The sequence below is a fragment of the Protopterus annectens genome, chromosome 2.part1 (genome assembly GCF_019279795.1).
Source record: "Protopterus annectens isolate FY-2018-M chromosome 2.part1, PAN1.0, whole genome shotgun sequence".
NCBI lineage: Eukaryota > Metazoa > Chordata > Ceratodontiformes > Protopteridae > Protopterus > Protopterus annectens.
Window position 1 is genome coordinate 209,234,925 of NC_056729.1, and position 26,395 is coordinate 209,261,319.

At 38.6% G+C, this 26,395-nt stretch overlaps 1 protein-coding gene across 3 annotated transcripts in view; it reads right to left on the reverse strand.

Annotated features, from left to right (window-relative positions):
• The window catches only part of LOC122794000 (ras-associating and dilute domain-containing protein-like), an 867,060-nt gene that overhangs the window by 632,696 nt on the left and 207,969 nt on the right, over nucleotides 1-26,395 (reverse strand). For all 3 annotated transcript variants that reach the window (XM_044062093.1, XM_044062094.1, XM_044062095.1), the window contains one exon: nucleotides 17,190-17,512. In XM_044062093.1, coding sequence (XP_043918028.1) covers nucleotides 17,190-17,512 — 323 coding nt within the window. The remainder of the gene's footprint in view (nucleotides 1-17,189; nucleotides 17,513-26,395) is intronic.

The window sequence follows — 26,395 nt, forward strand, 5'->3', positions numbered from 1 at the left end:
TCAGGGTCTTCTACAGATGCTTGCTATGTTGATAGCTCACAAAACACTTGCTCACTACCACTTGTTCAAAAAAGCAAGTGCTCAAATTCTTAGTAGCTCTATTTTCACTTTTCTGAAGTCCTCCCAACACCAGACCATATAAAACTATATAACACCACCAGAACCCTAACTGTAAAATTCGCACCCAGTTCCCACCCAAATCTTCTCCTTTTCCCTTAAAACTCCACTCACCCAACCCTAAAGTCCTTGACCACTCTGTAAACCTAAAACTCCAATTCTGCTCCTGAAATCCAAATCTCCCTTACTACTGCCTAAACCTAAATTAATTAATTAATTAATTAATTAATTAATTAATGTATTTATTTATTTATTTATTTATTTTATATTTGTTTAGTGGGAAAGTCCGACTGGGCATGAATCCCATTTTTCAGCAGAGGCCCAGGAGAAAAGCTCTACAAAGTTTAGTACAGAAAGATAATACATTACACAACATACAGTACACAAGCTGTTAAAATACAGTACAGAAGACAGTTAGGAGCTGTTACAATGTACTGATGTACTACTGTAACATAAGCATATAATAATTATACAATGTAAAATAACATTATGTGAGAAAATATACAATACAGTTGGGTGGCACTACAATCAGTTATTTGGATACATTCCACCAATGGTTAAAATAATACACTATAAGATATTTGAGAATAGTATCTAGATGGGTCCTAATTATAGAATTGTATGGAAGATTAACATGGGAAGCTATCCAGGGTCAGAACAACTGCATATCCAAGACTTGGTTAAATGGGTCCACAGGAGTTTTTTGAAGTTATTTTTGTTTTCATTGGACCTAATATCTAGAAGGATGGTGTTCCATATTTTTGCAATAGTAGAAGAGTAGAGGGAGTCACCAGAGCTATTTCTACTTTTGGATATGTCAACCAATGATTTGTTGGTGGATCTTAGTAGGTGGTTTTTGGAATAGCTTTTTGGTAGGCCATGTAATGATGGAATTTTATTTGGATTGTAAATGATTTGATGGGCTATTAAAACTTGGTTGTAGCTGAGAAGGTTGAGTAGTTCTAGCCAGGATAATTGCTTGACAGCTTGGCAGTGATGTGTACTGCAGGGGGAGTCAGTTGCAAACTTAGCTATTTTATTGTAGCAAGTGTCAAGTTTCTTTAAGTCTGCTTTACTTAGTTTGGTGAATATAGGGAGGCATAGAGAAGTGTAGAGATTAGGTGGGTTCTTGCGTTGGTAGCTTTGTTGTTGTTGGTGAGGTATTTTCTGCATCTGTATAGTATACCCAGTTTTTTGTGGACTTTTTTATTTTCTGTGCAATATGGATATTGAATTTCATATTGTGAGCTATGATAACTCCTAGCAGTGTGGTATTATTGTCTGGTGTGATAGGGATGTTATTAGCTGAATATATTGTGAATGGCAGAATGGGGTCTGGGGCTCTTATAGGATGGAATATCATTAGCTGGGTTTGTTTTGGGGTTGAGTATTAGCTGAGGGTTGGCTAACCAGGTTTTGATGGCAGTGAAGGATTCTTGTGTTAATTTCTGGAGTTGAGGGAGTAATGGGGCTAAATAGATTAGGGTGGAATCATCAGCATACTGGACTAGTGTGGCATGCTGGATAGATTTGTGAAGTTGGTTGATAAATATATTAAAGAGCAGGGGTCCAAGGATGGATCCTTGGGGTACTCCCAAGGAGACAGGTAGGTGGGGAGACAGGTAGTTTTCCCATTTTACTGCTGGTTGGCAGTTGGATAGACAGTCCTGAAACCAGGCTAGAGTGGAGTGGCTTAGATTAAGATCGGAGAGGGTGGTAAGGAGTTTGGGATGGGAGACCATATCAAAGGCCTTGGAGAGATCTAGGAAGAGAATGCAGACAAGGTTGCCATTGTTATGGTATTTACTTACAGTATTGATAAAACTGATCAGGGCTGTGGTAATACTATGATTAGGATGGAATGCATGATGGGTGTTAGTCAGCAGTTTGTAAGTAAGGAGATAATTCATTATTTGGGAATGTATATGCCTCCAATTGCATTGTTTTAGTGCTGATATGAAGTCCTGGGTTCTGAAGTTCTTCGTATATCAGATTTGTTGGAGGATAGTGGATTTTAATGGGTTTGCTTGTTCCCTAATTACAAAGGTGGGAAGGTGATCATTGAGGGTGTCTGGAAGAGAACCAGAGAGGTAGGAAATCCCCCCTCCCACTTTCAAACCTCAAATTCCCCCTCCTGCTTCTTCCTCACTCCTTCCCCATGGCTGCACTAACCTTGCTTGAACTCGAGAAGCAGCTGCTTGCCGAAGCACATGTTCAGGTTTGATCATGAACTGCAAACTACACAAGTTACGAAATGCAGACGTCTCTGGCTTCACAATCATTTTCTTTGTGAGACTAGGAATCTACTTGTAATAGAAACATACTGTCATCATATTTCATATATTTGCTCACTTTCACATATATACCAGGACTGTATGAAGGTTGCCACATGGGCTAACACATACAAAATACCATTATGAATACTTTCAGCACTGCAAATGCTGAATCAACACTCTTCACCTAATGGAAAATGTTCCTTCTATAGGCAAACAGTCTTCACCTAATGGAAAATGCTCCTTCCATAGACATCTACGTTGTCTTGAAAGACTGTATCTTTGAACAAGACTAATAATTTTATGGTGTTTATTTTGTTTGTACGAAATGCTGTACATTACCTTCAGCTGACAGAGATTAAGGTCAGTATGTAGTTCTTGTGATTACAATTTTTAATGCTGTACAATCATATCTTTTGTTTGAAAGACTCACAACAAACTTTGTTGTTTTGCTGTAGCTTTGCTCTAATTTGTTCTGATGGGATTTTTGAATATTAGCCATAACAGAGAAAAGCATATGATAGATTTTAACCCGTGAAGACAACATTTGGAGATGTTTCAAATTTGTTAATGATTTTGTTTTGTGTTTGTCTTTGTATATTACATTTACTTAGTTGATGTCCATGATGCTTGCTTATGTCTTGCTTTGTAACCAGGTAAGTGGAGACATCTAACAATCTTTCCTCAGTTTAAAGACCTTCTGCAGCTACAGCCTGAGAAATAAAATGCACAGAGCTGAGAATGATCAGTATCCTGGATGCCACACTGCCAGATGGGGGTGGGGGTGGATTTTACAAGCTGACTACCAGTATTCAGCTCTTCTGGTGGTATTGAGTGAGCCCCTTCCTCCAAACCAGAGTAAAACCTAACATGGTCAGCATAAGGTATGCTAATGGGGAGTTGCAGTCAATGGCAAACTGCAAGTATGGCAGCACGTGTAGACACACGTTTTGCACTATCAGTATTCCTCTCTATTGGACAGATTGCAATACTGTATGAAACCCAAACACTACAAAAGTACAGTTTTGTACCTACCATAAATGTAGATGTTCGAGTGCTAATACAGCTGCAGTCATAACAGATGGGTTTTCCTGCCACAGGTCCCCTCGTCGGCGGAATTCCAAAGTCTAGGTCCAAGGCCGGTTGTCGTCGTCTTCCTTTCCCTCGACACAGGTGCCAGGGGTATAAAAGACCCAGCCCCCATTTTTCTTCAGTTTTTTTGTCCCCCCAGAGATGTGGCCCCCCCCAGAAGGGCAAGTATAATAAATTGCAATATAAATCAATGCAAAATAATCAAACACAAAAGCGCAAAAAAATACAATATAAAATGTACCCCACAAGGTTGTATGAGGAGGTAGTAGCTAGCCTGTAGGGAGGTGAGGGAGGGAGAGGGAGGGAGGGGAGATTAGTAGACACACTAGCACCTCTAACATCTACATTGTACAAACAAGGTACAAGCTCTTACTATGTTCATCGCGGGCATACAGCTGCAGTCATAACAGATGGGTAGAATACCAAAGCTAAAAGGGGGCCGTAGGCACTAGGTGTGGGAAGAAGGAGGGATGCCCCTGCCAGTGGCAAAGCCTGCTCTAGATTTGGAGTATAATTTGGAATAGTGTGCAGCAGAAAGTATGAGAGAAATGCAAGTGGCTTGAACTCCATCCCTGAGCCAACAAAATTCTCCTTGGGAGGAACTGAGGTGAGCTGCAAGTGGAGCTGTGCTGTGGCCCTTGTGGAGACCGTACCAGAGAGCTGCAGGTACAGTTTTAGAGTGTAGAGAAATTTGGAAGCTAGTTTATCCATTTTTGTTTGGGACATTGTTTTGAAAATAGTTTTCAGGAGCCCCTGTAGCATAGGACACAAAGAGTTGATCTGATTTTCTGGTTCTTGAAAGTAGTTGTCTGTCCATATAATAACGAAGTTTGTCACAGGAATGTAAAAGGATGTAGTGGTTCTCTCCTTTGTTTTGAGGATTTGGGGGTAAGTGTAGATTGGTGGTGATAGCCAGCAGGAAGTTTTCCAGGACAAATATTATAGTTCTGTTGAGGCAGCTGGCCTCAAAGGAGGCAAAGTCAGTTTCTCTAGAAATTGATTTGAGATCCAAGCAGGGTACTGTTGTTGTCCTTGGGGGTTATATATTTCTTAGCCCTCTGAGGAACTGTCTTAAGAGGGGTGAGAGAATAAAGGAGGATCAGTGTTGTATTCTGCAGAAATGGCTGAGGCATGGATTTTGATGGAGGAGAATGAAGTCCCACTGCTAGCATCTCAGCTGTCTAGGTTTGTAATTATTGGAGGTAAATTCAGTATTCCAGGGTTCTGCCCCTTTTTTCCTCATTCCAAACCGCAACCGTTTTCATTTCAGTAGCTTTTCTAGGCTCTGTAGAAGGGTCTTCTGGTCCTCCAAAAATGACATCCTTGTTTTTCTGGGAGTCTAGATTTTACAGAAGCTTCCATGCTAGATGCTAGATTGGATTGAGCTGAGTGAGCCGACTTTGAAGCTGTGCTGAGTCAGTAGAAGAGGATAGAAGATTAGAGGCAGGATCCATGGTGGAGAGCAGGCCAGGCCCTCCCTGGGTACCAGTGTTGCCTTAGCCAGTCTGGAGGAGAGTATGAGAATCATCTTTGGTCTGTCTGCTCTGGTTTTTACAGGAAGCTTGGGAAAGTAGAGGAAGAGGTAAAAAGTCATACTTTGTCATTGTTGTCCACAACTGAAAGAGCTGCAAGGCCCCATCTCTTCCAGGATGAAAGATGAAATTGTCCTTTTTGTGAATTTTGCCAATTGGTGGGAGGCAAAGAGAAGTAAGTCTATGTTTCCCATGCTTGAATTATCTTTTGAAAACTCAATTCATGAGGATCTCTTCTCCATTCATGTGGATATGTCATATTTCTGTTTAGGTCTGCTGCCAATGTGAGCCTGCCCTAGTGAACTGCTTTGTGCTCTCCCATTTGTAATGATTAGGCCATGTGGTAAAGAAACATGACACCCTCCGGTTATAGGGGAAGGAAATCCTGGTGTCCTGTTTTTTTATGCCACATTACTGTGGCGTTGGTTGTCTGTCCTTAATAATAGCTGGCCTGATTTGGTGGTCTAAGGCTGTTGGGCTATAATAGCATTTATTACTGCTTCCTTTCACTGCCTTGGTTCCAGGAATAGTCTGAATAAAACCTTTGACCCTGTTCTGTGGCAGGTACCTTCTGAATAGCTTCATGTCCTTAGACTCTGAAATTTTGTTTGTGTGCCTCTGCCCTTTGATTGTGTGGCAGCCCTCTCTTTTGAAGGGGCGGAAGTGTGGAAGGTAGTGAATGGTTCTCTGTGTGTCCGGGATCCATTTGTCTTTGTGACATGCCAATTTTTTTGAAAATACAATAAGTTTTCACAATAAAGGTTTTGGTGCTTGAGCCTTGCTTGGCTTGCTTGGCATGCAAAGGGAAAGTCTGCTTTCTCTGCTGCTGTGAATGGCTGAACTACCTCTTCAATCCTGTACTTTGCATACATGTTCTAGTCTGCATGGCTCTACAACAGACATTTTGCATATTCTATACACTAGTTGGGCCTTTGGCTTGACCAATTCCATGACTAGTTTTTGCATGATAACGTCTGTTCTGTCTATGTTTACAAATCCAAATCTCATCCGAAGTAAAATACATAATAATTACATGCAAGACTGAACATACCTCAGGCTGGTAATGATTTCATAACAATGAGTAACTGTGGATCTTTTTACAAGCCAGAAACACAGTTCTAAAGCCTCACAATTGTGTTGTAGTGTTACCTGAATTTTTTTCTAAAACATTGGCTGATGGCAGTAAGATGCACATATACATAGCGTGTGCAATGAGCCCTTTTCCCTAAAGCATAATGTACCTGACTGAACAAGCAGTTAGTTGCCTCACACCACTATCTGTTTTGTTGTGGTAACAAAGACTGCACCCTGCCATCTGACAGCATTATGTCCTCTAGATATCCCCCTTATATTCCTGTCAGTGTTTTTTTTGTTTGTTTGTTTGACTTTTTTTTTTTTTTAAGCTGGGCAAGATTCACTTAGCACAGGCTGCCTTGTTTAATCTACCAGTATAGAAATGGGGACTAAGGGAATCAAACTACAACTGAAATCATTTTATATTTATCCTGTCCTCTCTGCTCTCTTTTTGGCGACTCCACTGCAGAAAGCGGCACACGGGGCACAGAGCCGTTACTTTAGAGCAGCAGTCTGCTTCTCTTATTCATTCATCTCATCCATTTTAATAACAGCCACTTACTGTTTTACTCCTTGCATTTTTCTACACTCCTATAAACTTTTTCTTTGTTTTATACTTCTACAAATTCTGCATATGTTCTTTTTTCATTGTCCCTAACTCTGCAATGAATGTTTCCTTCCTTCATGACCTTTCCTTCCTTCATGCACTTCGATTGCTAATCAGATTATTTCGTGTCACTCTCTTATTTCCTCTACAACCAGCCTAGCCATACCCCCTCCCTCTGTCTCATACTCTGCCCTGCTTTCTGTCTGCTTCCTCTCTGGCCTGCCTCCTCATGTTCTGTACACTGTCTGGCCTCCTTCAACATTGCCTTCTGTATCACCTTCCTCACCTCTGCCCTGCCTCCACTATGGCCCGTCCCACCACTATCTTGCACACCATCTGCTTTGCCTTTCCTGTACCCAAGCAAATCATTAGTTTCAGTTTGTGCACCTGTACTTCCCTCATTCCCAGCCTTCTCTAAAACTGACAATCAGTCCTCTTCATGCCTGTATTTCTGTTCAGGTCTGGTTTCATTACCAAAGATCAACAAACACACAGCTCATTTACTTCTTTAGATCTTACTTAATTAAACAGCCAGGTTTTCTTAGCTGTAGCTCAGAAGGCTTTGTTACATCATCAAGTCCTTTTCAGTCTGTTATTCCTAATGATGTCTTATATTAAGATTATACATCATGGAAGACTTTGGGTGAATATATGAATTACCCACAACCCAGTAAGTTTGTATTAGCATAAACCATTGGCATTATTTTAAAAATAAATACTTTACTTTTCTAAAATAATGCCAGTGTAAAATTCTTATTCCATTTATCTCCTGTCTCTCTGCTTTCACTCACCCCAGCAAACCTAGCTTTACAATGCATTTGAAATGCATATGGTCATCAGCATGGTGTCATATTTACAGTAAATCATGTGACTGCAATTTGTGCCACTGTTATTTATCATACTGCAGGGGTGTGGTTCAGAGTAAAAATAATTTCAGAGAGGAGCATTTAATTTTTTTATCATTTAGTAACGCCCCCCCCAGTGCTTACCAATCATCAGCTCCCTTCTGTCCATTCATTCCGCATCACCAGGGCAACAGTTGGCCATGGAGAGGCTGTCATTCAGGCAGCCATCAGGGTGGTTTGGCATTTTTTTACTTGCTGGTTCTAACCCATTGAAGACAGTTGGCCAAGCTCTGGGGAGGGGTGGATGTCGTGTAAAGTTGGGGAGGGGTGGATGTGGTGTAAAGTTGGGGAGGGGTGGATGTCATATAATGTTGTGGAGTGGTGGATGTTGTGTAATGTTTGGGAGGGGTGGACATCGTGTAATGTTTGAGAGGGGTGGACACCATGTAATGTTGGGGAGGGGTGGATGTCATGTAATGTTGAGGAAGGGTGGATGTCCTGTAATGTTGGGAAGGGGTGGATGTCCTGTAATGTTGGGGAGCGGTGGACGTCATGTAACAGGATAACTGCAGCAGCCATCCTCTCTCTTCAACACGAGGAAGTTCCTTCAATCAACCCCACTCCTCTGAGAACCACAAGCAATAGTTTCCTGGTCTCCACCAGGGAAACTGCACCAAGACTGCATGGCGTTAGTCTAGTTTGACCTATACTATAGGAAACCACAACATTAGGTTATAACAGAGTCATTATGCCTTAGGATTTGCCCCTAAGAAATACTACAGCAAAGTGCAAGGCATTTTCTTACATGCAGTCTTGCTTCCACAGTAGCTATGACTCTCATTAGTGGAGTAGACTGCTTTTCTTGTCATGCAATGTGCCAGTAACAAGCCTAGTATTAATACTGCAGTATCATACCACTTGTATGGCTCACAGCGTTTGCTGCTTATGCACCCATAGTAGTCACTTACTGCTGCTGAAGGCTTAACAGGATTTCCAACCCAAATCTGATGATGGATTAACCATCTGTTTTTTAAGCATAATTCCAGTTACTGTCATAGCATACAGGGCAAGGGTTAACTAGAAGACTGATAGTGGCACTTTGTTTTGTTTTACAAAAAATAAATAAATAAACAGATTTTTTGATGTGAAGTATCTTCTGATCACCAAGCTTTATTATTGAATTTTACCAGTTCAGTGGTATAGCATGAAAGACTTGTTGTTGCAGTTAGAGCAAAATGATTTCAGACAGATCAACAAACCTCTCACAATAAAAGTACTACAGAGATACCACAGTTTCAGAGTCACATACAAAATGGGGGAAAGAACAATACGAAACAAAATGCATAAAATGGTTGGACTGGGAAGGAATTTTGGGAGGGAATGTATTGTGAAAAGATGATGAAATTGTATGGATTTTGCATATTCTCCCCTTCATCCATGCGTGTCCCTTAAGGAATTCTGATTTCCTCCTACCTGCTAAAGCATGCTGCTTAGTGACTACTCTAAATTATCCCTGCATGTAATCCTTCCTGCTGCCCTCATAGGACTATGGCTGGAAATAATCTGCATGTATTAGTTTACTTACGTAGTTAGCAAATAATTAAACAGAAATAAACTTTCAAAAGTAGTTGTAAATGGTGATGTGGTTGTTCTAAGTGCAGGCCTCAGATGGTGATGATGATGATGACCATTATCATCATCATCACAATTATTATAATTATTATTAAGGAAGCTGAGCATTTTTATGTGTTTTTTGGAAACAAGGCATGAGAATTAGCTTGGCAATCTACTCCAATAATTCAGAGCAGGTGCAGGAGGTGATTAGTAGCCAGGAAGGAAGAAGGGGGTAATATGTGATGAGAATGTGTAATGGAGATCATAAAATATTCATGCTCTTTTGCCACGCCCATCAAATCTCCATACATCCACCCAGTCCATCCACACAGACTAATTTGTCTGACATTTCCTGTCATTTAAGGACATTTGACATGGGAGGTGAGATTTGGTGACTGTGATGAGTCAGAAGATGTTACTGGGTTTTAGTTTGCAAATGGCCTTACTTTGGAGCAACATGTTCTCCTTGGTGTTGTCTGCAGCACCTCCCAAAGTCTGTGGTGTGTTCAAAATAGTTGGCTTACCAACACAGACTGACATTTCACTTATATTTTAACATTTTTTGACAAAATATGAGCTAATAAATACAGATACTGTTTTGTTTTTAATATACAGTAACAGCATATATTCCTGATACATAACTTATAATAATCAAGGACGGCAGTAGGTGAAGAGAGCTGAGGATGGTGTGGCAGGTGAAGGGTCAATTTCGGAGCCCAGTGAAATGCTCTACACTGGGCCAATCAGTTGTAAAGCATGTCCCTGTCCATATGCCTCCCTCCTAGTGTGGGCATTCCCTCCCTCTGGGAGAGGCGACCAGGCCATGCACACACCTTTACTCCTCCCACCCTCCCTGCTTGGTTCCTCCAGTGCTGGGGACACTAATCATAAACAGGTCACCTGGGTCACAGTAACGACTCGAAGCCTCTGTACCATGCAGCCAAGCACATTTAATTTATATTTATATCTACTTGTAGGATTATTGGTCTACTATATGCAGAAATGCTTTTGATATATTTTTGTAGTGGTGAAATAAAGGTGGAATTTTTTCCAATGTTCTTGACAGCCACAGTGAGCCTTGTTCTTGTGCAGTTATCAGACTCGTTGCTGGATATATAATGCATTTTCCTCCTGAAAGGTGTACAATGCAGATTCACTAAGAGGTAAAATTATTGCATTGTATAACAGTGATATATGTCCTGCATGCACATTATTTTATTGTTTTACACCAAACTCACTTAAGTACATTCAGGGATTGAATTTACAAGCTTTACTTTTAACATGTTTACTCTCAGCAGTTTGACAATACTTACTTGTTAAAATAGTTTAGTTGTGTTATAATCATATTTTATTCTTTTCAACAGCTGGGAAGCAGAATTTGTTTTTATAATATAAGGCATTACACAGATACAAATATCTTCTGATAAGGACATCTATGCAGATCAGATAGGTATAAATCACATTTGCAAAATTCAATAAAACAGATTAAACAGAGTTTAATCCATCATTAAGTGAAAATTCCATTACTGCGTATACAGTGAAACAGCACATACCGAAATCATAAGTCTAAATAGGCATCACAACATTAATCACTACTATCAGTTATCACTGCGGGATGAAAATTTATCAACAAATCCATGCTGCAGTCTACAGAAATATGCAGAGTAACCAGACTGCCAAGACTGAAACAATAAGTATCTGTATCAGAAAAAGGGAAGTCATGCTTTCTAATTACTAGTCATGCCAGGAGGAGGCCATAGCAGTTACAAACCAGCTCAGTTCTCAGAGGCCTCCACATAGCTGAGCTTCAATTTCAGCTTCCTTCTGCCCAGCAGATGAGTTCCTCTCACCCTACAGATCTCTTAAACATATTTGTGCACTAGCATGAATGCACAAGTGCTGATTACATTTTACAGCACTGAGCAAAATGTAGACACTGGCACTATAGAACTCATGTCTGATTGTTGATATGCTTATGATGCAAATCGGTGCAGGAACAGAGCTTTATTGTTGGTGACAAATATTTCTCATAAGTCACAATTAGATAAAAAAAACAACAAACTAAGATATACGGTAAGACTCCTGCAGTAATTTAAAACCAGGACATATGTTTCTTCCTGTACAGACATCCCTTTCCTAACACACAGACTAATTTTATTTTACAAGTCACTCTTTCAAGAATGTGCAAAATTTTAACATTTTCAGCAGTCTCCTAGATTTAGCAATCTGTACATTAAAGAAGTCTGAATTACATTTGTTGGTAATGGGATAAATATTTATATACATGAGTTTGAATCCCATCAACTCCCTCATGTGCACTGCATGGCTTGAAACAAATCAAGTTAACTTATACCCTTGCATTTTTGGCTTTGTTGAGCCTAGACTGACTACCAGATTACAAAACTTATATAAACTGAAATCACTTAAGCACACAGTACATACAACATGCAAGTACACTCAAAAAGGAGAAAGGAGATAACCTTAGTACAATCCATATGTTATGTTCAATTTCACCTGATCACGATCAAATGGTTATCTGCACAGGTTTAAACATACATCAGTGATAAATTCTTATATCAGAATATGTAACCACTCCGGATGTAATGAAAATAGATTAAACTGCTCAAGAAGAGGAAACATTTCAGGTTAAAATCCTCTAATTTAATTACAGAATACTCTGACATCAAGCCCATTATGGTATCATTAGATTAATAAGCAGCTTTTTGTGCAGAACATATAAAGAAATTGATGCTTATATTACAAATGCTGACACCAATTTCAAGACATAAATTACAGAAAAGTTACATGTATTATTTTTAAGAATCTGGGTTTGAACATATGTCATGTTATTATTATAATTTTTTTTTTTTGGTTTGCAGACAAGTGACCCATTTTGTCTATGGCGGGACGTCAGAAACAACATAACCCTGTTAGTGCTTTACCACAATTATTACTGTAGTTAGGTGCCATTTTTACAATGACACAATGCCGTTATTTTCATTCAAAGTGGTTCCTCCTGTCAAGATCTGCCATAACAGTACACCAAGAAGTAAACAATGACAATATTGAAAATATGTTGCTATGGCAACAACTGATGGGAAACGACATGCTAATCAGTACCTTACGAAGTTCAAGATGTACAAGAATATTATAACAGGAAGTGAGTTTCAAATGCATGACAACAATTACAGACGGCATAAACAGCAAATTCCTCTAGTGCAGGGATTGTTTCAGCAACTCGAAAGACAGCCTAACAGATTATATGCACACGTTTCCCACAAGTTCCAGACAGAAAGTGTTGCAGTATATACAGGGTCTTGATTATGAACCAAATGTCCTCATAAAGTTGAAAAAGTAGATGGAATGTAAACACTAACATCAGTAACTGTAGCGCACAATTTAAAAAGAGAAATTCAAGTGTACATGACGAAAATTGCCTTAGGGCATTTTCTCAGTACTATATACAGCACAACACACACTTCCACAATCCAGCTTTTATCATGTATGCTAGAATCCATTTCAAATGTGGTAACCCATAAACCCAATTCTCAAAAAGCCAAACAGTTGCAGAACAAAGCTTAGTTCATAAAACCAAGACTGGATGCAGTATGAAACAAACCAAGCAACACTGATACTGAACAAGTGTTTAATAAAACAACGCTTTCAGGTCAAACAAACCCTTCATCAGTGTATAAAATACTAACACATACTAACCATTTTTATATACTATCAAAAATCACACAGCCATTAATTATTCAATTAAACAATCAATTATCCACTGATATTCCTTCGTCTCAAGCTTATTGTTAAGCTCTCCCCATCAGGTACCTTTCCTTGCTACAATTGCAGCTGTTGCAGCTGTTGTGAAGTCATTAACAAAAATAATACTTTTCAACACCCTATAACTAGGAAGAATTATATATTTTCTGGCTTAGCAACATGTGTTACAATGAATATAATATACCTGGTTACCTGTAATAGCTGTCAGGCATTTTATGTTGGGAAATCTACCAGAAAACTGAAGGAAAGAATAACTGAGCACCATTCAGAAATAAGAAATATTGACACTAATTCCTTGGCTAAGCATATCAGTACATATGGAATGCACATAAATTCTCTTTTAGGGTGAATGAGTATATAAGGATATATGAGGGGGAATACCAGTGGATAATACACCTTTGTGCTGATGTATTACCAGGTTTAAACCAAACTATTTCCTTAAAACCTGTAGTAAGGTATAAACAAATAGGTTCAAAATAGGTTCATAGGTTCATAAGTTCATACTAGGCTATCTGCCCTAGGGCATTTATAAGCCTAGCCAGAATGTGTTTGGCTTTCACCACCCATTTTAAATTTATTTTGCTATGCCCCTTTTCGAGGTTAGTATACTGTGCCTCTGTCTAACAGTGACACAGAAGTGATACCCGGGGTAAACCTACGATCTCCCATCCACTCATCAAGATTCCTCTTGAAGAGAGTCAATGAGGGACTCTGCCTAACCTGGACTGGGATTTTATTGCAGAGTGAAGGGAGCCTCTGGGTTATGAATCTGTCCCTCCAGCATGTCCTATTTATTTCAGTGCTGAGGTTCAAGTCTCTCAAGCGAGTAGCTCGATGGGTTTTGGATTTTCTGAGGTGCAGCATGTCCATTAATTCCGGGTTGGACATGGCTTTATACGTCAGGCACAGATCGCCTCTGAACAGGCGGTATGCCACTGAGTAGAGCTGGAGTTTCTTTAACCGGGCAGCATATGGCATCTGTTTGAGCCCTTTGATCCTCTTGGTGAGGTACTTTTGGGGTCTTTCCAGTTGCTGCAGGTGTCTGGTAAGGTATATCCCAAAAGGGGCATTGTACTCAATTATGGGCCTGATGAGGGATGAGTAAAGAGGAACGATGACCTCCCCTGATCTAGATGTGAATCCCTTCATGATTAGGTGGGCTATATAAAATGTTTTTCTAACCACTTTGGCCACGTGGTTGTCAAATAAGAGATTGCTATCAACTTGGGTCCCCAGGTCCCTAATTTCTTCTTCTGTACTTAATGGATTACCACCTATGTGGTAATTTGTGGGCACTTTGTTTTTGCCAAAGGGGATGACTATACACTTTTTGGCATTTAGCTTGAGGCCATGGCTCTGGCACCAGTTGTCTGTTTCTATGAGGCCCTTTTGGAGGATGCTTGTGTCGGCTGGAGAGTCGATTATGGCGTCCAGTTTGCAGTCATCTGCAAACCTGGTCAGCCACAGTCCTTCCGTGTTGGCCTGTACCTCCGAGAAATATATACCGAACAAGAGAGGTCCCAGGACTGAGCCTTGTGGGACACCACTTGTAACTGGTTTGGAGTCTGACATGGCTCCAGCAATTCTAACCATGTGGGTTCTGTCCTTGAGCCAGTTTGCAATCCATCTAGTGACATAGGGGTTTATATTTAAGCTGGTGAGCTTATCTATAATGCCCAAGTGGGGTATTGTATCGAAGGCTTTTGCGAGGTCCAGGTAGGCTGTGTGGACCACCTTCCCTCGTCAATGGCCTTGGTGACTGTTTCAAAGAAATCAACCAGGTTTAAGAGGCAGGATCTGCCCTTAACAAAGCCAAACTGGGTAGGATCCAGTGTCTGTAGGTCGCCAATATCTTTATTTATGAGGTCCATGATGATCCTTTCCATAGCTTTGCAGACCAAGCTAGTCAGGCTTATGGGGCGATAGTTTCCAGGATCCATTGAGGCACCACCTTTATGGAGAGGGACCACTGTTGCTGTACGCCACTCTTTGGGCACATATCCTGTAGTAAGGCTGAGATTGAACAGTAGTTTTATGTTTGGGTTTAGCTCTTCTTGGAGTTCATGTAGTACACAGCCCGGGACACCGTCTGGTCCCATTGATGCTGTGTTTTTTGCTTTGGAGAGGGCGGCTCTTACCTGAGCATCTGAGATGTCAGGGGAGCAGCACTCTGCTGGGATAGATATTTGCCCTTTTGGTGGGGATGGGGGGGAGTTTGCGCTGAACCTGTCAGCTAGGATGTTGGCAATGTCTGTGGGTTCAGTGTATTTTTTGTCATTTTGGACTAATTCTGAGCATATCTGGGAATTACCACCCAGGTTCCCAACATAACTAAAGAAAGCCTTGTGATTATCCTTAGTGTCCTGTACAATTTTTCTCTCGAAGCTGGCCTTAGACAATTTTATGAGTGCCCGTAGTTTTTTGCTAATACTGATCAGTGATGCCTTCCCTTTTTGGGATTTTGCTCTATCATTTAGTAGCTTCCTCCTTCTATTGTATAGTTTGTTTATGGCTGGGGTCCACCAGACAGGACGTCTGCCTTTGGAGGATTGGGTCTTGGTTTAAATGTGTTTGAAATAGTGTTCTGTGCTTCTGCAACTATTGTTTTCAACTAGGATTGATTGTTTAATTGAATAATTAATAGCTGTGTGATTTTTGATAGTATATAAAAATGGTTAGTATGTGTTAGTATTTTATACACTGATGAAGGGTCTGTTTGACCTGAAAGCTTTGTTTTATTAAACACTTGTTCAGTATCAGCATTGCTTGGTTTGTTTCATACTGTAACCCATAAACCCAACATCATACTAGTCCTTTCTTAACCACCACCACCACCACCATTACTGTGTGTAAGTGTTTTGGTTTTCATTATATTGTCTTCCTCTTCAGTTGTTGCTATTCTTTGACATGAATCCAAAATAACAGCACACTGTTGTAATAGATCATGGATGGTCAAGAAGAACTCCACCATTCCCCATGGCAAACGCACAACACCTTTTGCAAGGACGTATGACAAAACATATGATTCTATAGATAAAAGTAGCTTATTTTTACAAAAGATGAAACACACAAAGCACTATTAGACAATTAATGAAAGTGATTTTATGGCCCCTGAAAGGTGAGAAGGAAGTTATAGATAAGGTTTAGGGTATCAGCTATTTTCATGTGTCAGAGAAAAAGAACCAAACTCAAGATGAAAACTGTCGCTGTACTTCTCTCGTTTTATTTTATTTGTTAATCAGCTACACCCATCACTCACAATTGCCTCTTTTAAGGGGTACCCCAAGAGCAACATCTAGTTTGTTAACTTGATCAGAGTCACACACCAACATAGACTGAAGAAATCAAACCCAGAACTACAGGATGGAGCTCTTCAGCTGACCATAACCTTAATCCTCTGAACTAAAACTACATCGTGATTCTTGAGAGTACACTTGGAAAAAAAATCCCAGATAATGTAATGCTTTATTTATGAGACAGAAAAACTTCCATTCATTCCCGCTTGGATCATGCTCTACAACACAGAATAATGAGGGCATTACTAAAACATATGAAACAGATCACATGCTTCCTCTCCACATTTTTGCAAGCATTCACCTTATGCAACCACATTTATGAAGAGCGGCATGAAAAAGAGTTATATCAGACTTTGGCATGAACAGAGTTGAATCATCCTTTAAATAACTACATACTGGAACAACAATGACCTTGGATGAGAAAGTGAAGGCCAGGGCAGCAGAAAAAGAATCAGATAAGTCTGGCAAACTATCTGAAAGGAGAACCTGAAGATTACAATAATAAATACATTACATTTATAGGAACTATATAAAAAACAGCATATTGTACAACTTACCCACCTTGCAATAGTAACTTTGATTATCAAGACAATTTACAGACCAGTTTGACAGTTTGTCATGCCATGGGATTAAAGCCATCACTTCAATATATGCATGATGGAACTGGCCTGTGAACATAATGAAGCCTCAGTGGATACCTTCTGCTACCTGACACCTCAATCACAGCCTCCTCCCTATTTCCCAGGGCCTGTATCATCACACACAGATGAGCTTGCGGTATCACAGTACCACACACCGACTGTGCAAGCATTTCTTCATGTATTCTAGTAGCACTGCATAGCCCAAAAACTATGCTTCAGGTGCTACTATAAAAATGTTTTTTCTGCAATTATTGTCCACATCAGGGTTCGGTATACTGGCAGACCAATACCTCTTCTAAAAGCTGAATGTTAACCTACCTGCTTGTAGTTGTAACCTTGTAGCAGCAGGAAGTAAGGGACCTCAAAAGGAGGATGGATTGAATACTGTGTTGTGTGATCATCACTGCTCTCGGTCTCCTCTTTCTCTGTGGCCAGACCCTGGCCATCCTTATCTGAGTCCACATCAGTGTCATCCAAGAAAAGGCTTTTCACATGCTTTCGAGAGTCCTTCATCTTTGCATGTAGGTCAATTTCACTGACACTCCTCCATAATGATAAGCCACTGTCATCAACTTCATCTGTGGACACAGACGCACCACGGGCTCGGACCTTTTGTAGCTTCCTGGCTTGAGCGTTAATACCTTAAAACAATATACAGATTTCAGAAATTAGTTTGTATGTCATACATTCATCACTTCTTTCCTGCTGTTTAATTTCATCACAGATTTTATCAGCCACAGCATTTTGAACCCTGTAAGAATATACTGAAAACAATATCCATCTCTATGACTAATTTACATTTTTTTGGTAAAAGGCACAACAGAAAATACTTCCTGGATCAAGCTGTGCCAGATACACTGTGTACTAGATGAACATACCTTCTTATCAACCTACTCTCCTCCTAACTGACCCCATTTTGAAATGTAGGCTAGCAAATGACTAACTCACTAGGCAGCAATACACTAACAATGCTAAGGATTTTAGATAAAAAGAAAACAATATATTACACTCTGAATCACTGACACCCTGGCCACTTGAGGAGAATATCAGGACTCTACCTTTAAGAACAAAATATTTCTTCTCCCCTCCCACATGAATGTGATAAAAAAATAAGTGACAATCAAACCATACAAAAAACATTTAAAACATACTGGTAAGAATCCCAGATGTGATCCCTCCATTGAGGGTGATTGATGGCAGGTTTCTGAATTTGGCAGATAAAGAAGTGATTAAGTTAGTATCACCTCAGGTCAAAGTTCAGCTTACCTGTAAATTGCCCCATCTTTTCTCAGATTCTTGAAGAAAGTGGGACTGCTGATTGACCAGAGCCGGAAGAACTGCAGTTACTTTATATCTGTTACCCAGCTCCAGCCACTTCTTCTCACCCGAAAGTGCTTGAGGAGCTGATTTCAAAGCCAGATCCTAGAACACTTATGTCCTCCATGAATGAGTTTACTACAGCTTCTGAGCTTTGTACCTCATAATACCACGGTCACAGCCTGACTCATGAGCTGCATTCTTAGACATATGTACATATGCAAAGAGACTCAAGCAGTCTTCCTGTGTCCACCTTCTTTTTGTAAAGTCAAATGGGTTACCGTTTTCTGCAGAGTATGTGGCTAACAGAATACTTGCTCATGAGATCTTCAACTGCCTGCATGAAGCATATCAAACCATACAGTCTCCTACAGACTGGAGTTTGTGTCTCTCCATCTGTCTTTGTAAACAGCATTTTTCCTTAATATCCAAGAATGTAAATGTCAGTTTTACAAAACAAACTCCATACTGTATGGCACACTGCCTAAGCCAATAACCTTTAAAACTGTCTAGAGTACAAGAACACATAGACAGCCTACAAGAACACATAGACAGTCTGTGGCTGTCTTTGCATATTGTACCTTAGCATAACATTCTTTTACCACACGAACAAGGCAACGTGATATGTTACATGGAGGATGAGATCGGCAACCAGGCATTGCTTTAATGGCTGCAAAGATCAGTCTGCATTGGGATGGTACTCATTTCTCATATGTAGTGTTGTGCATTTATTACCCTTTCAAACATTTGAAAAAGAATCTGTGAAAAATTAGGTGTACAGCTCACAGCTAGATTATACAGGCTTATTTTAGAAATGTAGCACAGGCAGCAAAACTGTTGTACCAACAGCCAGCTATGGTGTACCCCCACTCCCCAAGAGATAATAACTATATTACTGAATTGTTTAATGCACAAGGTGATCTATAAGGAATTACACTTACACTCTCACATAGGAAACTTCTAAGACCAGAAGTCAAACTGGCATATACACTCACTCCCAGCAACTACGGCTAGAGTGGGGGAAAAGTTTCCATGCACACAGCTCCAACTGTCTCAAAAAGCAACTACTCTTCTTTGTTAACTAAAGGAACCACTCAAATTTTAAAAGAAATCAGATAAGGTTGTAACAGGCAGATCACAATGTAGATATCAATAAATATTAATTGCAGACTTTGAGTAAAAGTTACTGCTATGAAACAAATAAAGACCTCAAAAAATCAACCCATTGCTTAGCTACACTTACCACTACTCAGTATTTTTCAAACAATTTTTGTGCAAAAATAAAACACATAACATATAAAGTGTAAGTCATGCATTGATTGAATGTCTTGCTATGGGTCTGTACTATGCCAAACATATTTTAGACTGTTAAAGCCGATTTATGAACACTGAAGCTACACCAGGAACATCTGTAGTAAACAAAATGACCAGGTCATTGAGGCAATACGCAAGCCTACCTTCTCATTTTAGTAATATTATTGCTATTACCTTATTCATCAAGAGGACTAAGGAGTATAAATGGCACTGGGACTGCACAGAGTGACGCTAATTTTTACATTAGTTGGAACATTTGTGTTTTCTTTGATGGCAACATTTGTCTTTACTAAATAATAGCAATATTATGGCCGGAATGACTAAAGGTAAAGAAGGATGTTGCCAAGTTCTGCTGCACAAGTCAGCAAATGTTTCTGATTATTTTGTAGAATTAGCTGTAGCTTTTTCAGTTATGTAAATCAGAAAATGTATATTCCACAGTGTGTGCCTACTCTAACACCATTTTGTGTCCATTTACTTGCTGGAATCGCTGAATATTTATTCGGTTAACAAAAATAAGATGCTATCCTGAATAAGCAAAGTGGCAAGGGTGAGGACAGAGGAAAGAGGAAATGGGATTTCTGTACATCAATGCATCTTTCTATCTGAACATGGTGATTCAATATTCTCAGCAAACTCCAGAGTTGCAGTGAACCTTGAAATGAAATATACCCCCTCTCCTGTACTCCTACTAACTTTAGGCAGCTGAAACCAAAAACAGCCAGTGCTAGTTCATTCTTCAGCCTTCACTTGGCTAGGTCTGGTTAATGGAATCCTCATTAATTCCACTTCAAATGAGAGCTTTTTTTCAATTATAGCTTTCCTACAACCCTTCAAAGATAAGGGGTAAAAAACAAACTTGCAGGAAGTTTAACTGCCCATTTTTATAAACACCTGTCTGTGGCTCTACCAGGCACTCTTTGCAGGCTACTGAACTTTCTCTTGCCCTGAGAAAGACCAGCAGGCCGGTGTGTGCCCAATTCCCACCAATAAGGTAACTAATTGAACATAGGTCACTGACAGAATGGGTAGGCACACCCTTTCTCAACAACAGATAAGTGGACCATTCAATCAATACTTGTTTAACGAAACATACTCCGTTTAATTGTAAAATGCATTGATGAAATAGTCTACTTCTACATGTACTCAAGTGCAGTTAATTGAGTCATCAAATTAACATACAGTGGCAGCCATTTTGAGAATTCTAGAAACAGATAGTGATGTCACTAATGGGCAAGCTGTGCTTTACAGTGTAATACATGCAAGAGATAATTTCCTGTTTTATTTATTTATTTTTTAATCCACAAAATGGCATTGCTTTACTCTAGTAAACAAAATCTTTAGATATTTATAAGCGGTTAAGCTCACTGGAATTATTTTGCCTCAGGCAGTCTGTATCTTAGTGACATGTTTAATGTCTAGCACCATGCAAGTCTGATTAACTGATAATCAGAGGCCTACACAGTGTGTAAATGCATGAACAGAAATATCAGTACAGAGAATACAGAGCACTGCTGGTCTAAACGTCCAAATGAAGACTGTAATTTGTAAATGCAGCAGTTGTATAAGCATATTACAAAAGCTTACTGACTTAAGAAAATTAATCAGCCGAGAGCTAGAGAAGTGGCAGCTTCTGTCCATCTGTGCAGCCAAGAGCGAGCATGCAGATTGTTATAAATAAAGTAGACTTCATGCATTTGGGTTTCCAAGCAGATTATTAAAAAAGACAGATACTAGTTGAATTCCTAGAGGCAAATTTAACTTGGGAATTAAAGCCTCAAACTATTTTAATTCTGACTGACATATTATGCTGAATGTGTCATATTCGTACTGTTCAGTTTTTCATCTCTGCTTCACTCACTGTACTCTGTGAAGCTGATTTAACTTGCCTGTCCCCTACAACTGCTTTGCTACTCAACATCAGATCATGTACCAACTGACTTCTGTAAAGGTTTCATAACTTGCTTTACTGTGACCCCGGGGTTGTAAAACAGACCAATCATATTGTTCTACAGTGCATTTTTCTAGGAAGAATATGCAACCAGTTAGCACACAAAATGTTTTATATATTTATAAGCCAGAATGTACAGCCAAACAGCTCTTTAACAATAGTCAGACAGAAGTTCTGTGACACAATGTCAGAATAAAGTATTAATTTGCCACTTTCCTCTCACTCCGTAAGAGTCTTGTTTTTAAACTCCAAGCTTTAATGCAGTATTTATTCTAACTTCATGTTTAACATTCTGATGAGGAAACACACAGTACAAAGATGGCTAGTTCCTGATATGTACTGATAAAGGCATTAAGAACTTCCTCTTGATAATGCCATGTGCCAGTAACACTGATGGGTTTTAAACCTGTTTCGATAGGATTTAAAGACACAGTGGCATACAATGTTTTTACTGCTATCACGATACCCACAGGACATACTAGCACACTTAGTCATGCAAAGTGTATCATGGCACATATTCTAACTTCACTAACAACTAAAAACAACATTAGAAATGCCCATTTTCACTAAGATATATATTATACAGGAATAATAACTGTACCACATAAAGGACTTAGAAATATCAGGCTACAATAATAATACACAGATCAGGCACAAAACTTGTTCAAGTAGCACTTTTGCTCAGCGTTTAACAACCATTGTTAAAAATGATGGAAAATCAAACAAGTGGCACATACAGAGTGTGAAAAACATTACAAAAATATGTGTGTGTGTGTGTGTGTGTGTGTGTGTGTGTGTGTGTGTGTGTGTGTGTGTGTGTGTGTGTGTGTGTCTGTGTGCGTGTGTTTATATGTCTATATCTATATCTGTATATCTATAGCTGTATATCTATATATCTCTATATCTCTATATATTGCTATAAATACATATATATATATATATATATATATATATATATATATATATATATATATCATATAAAAAGCATTTAAAATGACTTTTTCCAAGTGTTATATAGCTGAACAATGCCCAAGTGTGACAATCTATACTTGGCTGAACTGCATGCTTGTTGAATAATATAGCAGGACAGTCAGAGCACTGACCTTGTCCTGAGGTTCACTGACCTCAGAGTTGATACCCGCAAGTCTGCTTGCTTGTATGTGTGTTGAGGAAACCTGCCTAACTCAAGAAATGCACTGCAGTTTCACCAAAACTGGTGTCAAATTTTTGCTTTTTTTTAAATGCCACATGGATTTTGATTAAATGAAGTTCAAGAAATTTTCTGGTGCCATATCTAACTTAAGTGCTAGGCATACCTCTCAACTTTCTAGATTTTTGCATGATGTTCAGATTCATACCTTATATTTCTTTGTCTGTTCGTTATATTTTTCTGGCAAATCACTTGCTAATTATTGAGGAATGAATTCAGAAAATAATGTTAGACATTTGAGTTTCATACTCCATAACCTTCAGAAAATTAATACTAACCCAAAACCTTTTATTATATCATCTTTTTAAGTTTGTAAGAGAAATATTTAAAAATTGTGTTTACTTTTAGGCCGTTGCCTCTATGGCTTCACCCAGATATCTGACTTTAGCAGTTCAGAGGTATGATGCCACAATAACAAATATTTTATTTTAATTTTCGTTCATAAACATGCTATTTAATTGGTTTTCCTGTATTGTCATGATCTGATGGGTACAATTTTGAATACACAGTTTGCTCTCAAGCTCTCCTGATGTCCTTTTAAGGGTTCTGGGTCTTGCTTTATTTTTATTTTCATTTGAGTGCTGTGGCACATCTTTTTAAAGCCATTGGGAATACATCTATTTTTGTTTTGATTTATTTTCTGGTGGTGCCTGCATGGATCTTGCCTGGCGTGTGTTCAGCTATCAGCAGGGACATTGCAGTGTTTAAATAGTGTCATTCTATGAGCAGAAGTGAGTAGACCAGGCATCTGCAGAACAGTAGGATTTTGGAAAAACACTGATAGACAAGTTAAAGAGCTGGCACTGCAAACATACAATAGTGTTTAACAGACGATTTTTAGTGAATTAACTACTCCCATCTGATTTTGTTTCTGTTAAATTGAAATAACATTTACGCAAACTGCAACAAGCAGTAAACTGATTTAATAACGGTTTCTATCTGAAAGAGAAAAATGTTAAGTTGTTTTAAGTAATGCTACAGGTGTCATCTTTTTAATCATTGCAATTCTTTTACAGTTTTATATTTAGATTTGCTTTTGTGTGTGGCTTTAACTATTTATTTCTAATTACACCATTGCCAGCAGCTGGCATTGTTTTTGCTGTTAGATGTCTTGTGACACTTCTTAGGATGTAATTTTACTGAGAAGACTTTTTTGGCATAATTACTATCTGGTGCAATTCATCAATAATTAATCATTTTTCAGAAGTCACTTTGTAAACACTGAAGCAAATGTTTAATACTTCATAAACTATCTTTGTGGTCTGTGTTTTTCATTTTCTTACATATCCTGAAGATATTATATGATGTAATCTTTAATTCCTATGTAATTGATGATTTGATAAAGAAATGCTATATTGCAGAGTGTGAAAAGTGTGGAGTATACATTAGGAAAACAGATGACAATTATTGCCAGAACTGTTTAAGATTACAGGAATTAATTCAATAAAAAGTAAAACATCCCAGGATGACAACATCTGCTCATGCCAATATGACAGGGCATTTACTTCCTAAAAGAAATTTACTAATGATAGGTGGGCTGATGTCTGTAGAAACAACAGCAAGTTTATTGATGTTAGTACACAATCATTGAATATTAAAACTAAGCAAGATAAACAAACGTTTGATACTACTATAAAATAATCATCTGTAAAAGGGAAAGACAAGAAAATAAAAAAGGGGGATACAAACTAGTAAAAATAATAATGTTTAAAAAGAAACAAAAAGACCCTGCATCTTTTTTAACGGAAAATGAGATGCAAAGTATTGATGTTAAAGTGTCAGTATTAAATAATGATGTCAGTTTCTCATTACATAAGCAAGATATTACTACAGTAAAATTAAACAATAAGGTAGCTAACATTAACATTTCACATTTAACTAACTCTGCTGAGTTGAAAGGGTCTTTGGATTGTGATGACAATATGTTAAGAAAATCTAATGGTCATGATGTTGCTAAGGCTGGTCCAGACAATAATACCCAAACTTGTCTCTATCCTGAAATGATCATACTAAATCATACTGATGACACAAAGATTAATAGTGCTACTGTAAATTATACACAAATTATTGATAAAAAGAGCAGTTTGGATGAATTTTTGACCATTCACTTAACTTAGATTTGGTTGATCTAGAGAAAGACATAAGTAAAAATGTTACATAAGGAAAAGGACGAGAGAAATAAGTAAGGCCAAGTACCTAAATAATGATAATCATATGAAAAAAGATGATTAGACAACTCTGTCTTAGTTCATGACCTTGTTTCAACAAGAGGCAAAAATCAGGAAATTTCAGTACAGAGTGATTTTATGTTGAAACCAGCAGTAAGCCAAGTATGCAAACATGACAAAACTCTAATCCCATTATCAGCTTTGCCAGGATTAAAACTAATGGATTCAAAAATATAGTTCAAAAATTGAGTACAGCTGAGTCAAAATATAATTTGTAAAACTTTGTGTAGGTGTAAATGATCTTAGGTGCACAGCACAAAGTCACATGAAAAATAATTTTCAAGTCATTGAGCAGATGCAGGCTAGTAAAACTGATTTTGTACTAAACAAAATCATTCCATCTGTGTCTTGGTCAAATCACTTGTTTACTATGGCCCATTTGTTTAACAACTGGTTGATGTCAACTTTCTACTGTTTACAAACTAAAATTAAGAAAATATTGGAAGGACTGTGTTTGTGATTACAGGATGTTTTCAAGGGACAAGTTACATGTAAACAGATATAGTACTTCTTACATCTCTAACAAAAATGACAGATTATTTAAAATTTTCAGGGTAAATAAATCAGACAGACATTTAGTAAGCTACTATGAATTGTTGTTTTTTAACCCGCAGTGGTGGTGCTGTGGTAGCGTTGTGGCCTCCCAGTAAGACGCTGTCTGGTTCGATTCTCAGCTAGAGCGTCTTCTGCGTGGAGACATGCGTGAATGGGTGTACCTTCGTTGAAGGTTGTGCGTCAGGCCTGGCAAGCCGGTACGTAAAAATCAACTGTCAATCATTAGCGGACCAGAGTTCCACTGTGGCGACCCCTAACTGGGAAAAGACGAAAGACACAAACAAACAAACTATGAATTGTTGTTTTTGTAATGTTCACAGTCTGGGAAATACATGTAATGATCTTTTGGGTTTAATACTGGAAGAAAATTATAAAACAATTGCATAGCTGAATCATGAATACAACCAGCTTTCAAATAAAAGAATATACTAAATATTAGTGTCTCTGGGTAAATAGCATAGGTGGAGAGGTTACTATGTGGATTCACACGGGTTTATATTAGAAGCACAAAAAGACATAACCGCGAACCCTCACATAAGTGAAAATGCCGGTAATCAAACTTGGTATTACACCCCCCGCTAACTATATATTCGAACTCCGAGGTCACACTACAGTGAGGAAAGGCAAATATCCCACTCCTCACTGTACCATGACCCCACAAACACCCTTTCAATTCCCGGCATTTTTGCCCATATGAGTGTTCGCAGTTATGTATTTTCGTGCTTCTAATATAGACCTGATTCACACATCTGTTTCATCCTTCCTGGTACAACAAGTACCTGAAATGGAAAGTGTAAAAGTACAGTTAAGAATAACAAGAGTAATAATGACATTCATATTATTGTCTGCTATCACATCCAATGTATGGAAAGTTGAGAGCATTTTGAATATTTGTGTAACTTATTAAGAATACTAAAATATAAAAAATATTTTACTTTTAGGGGATTTA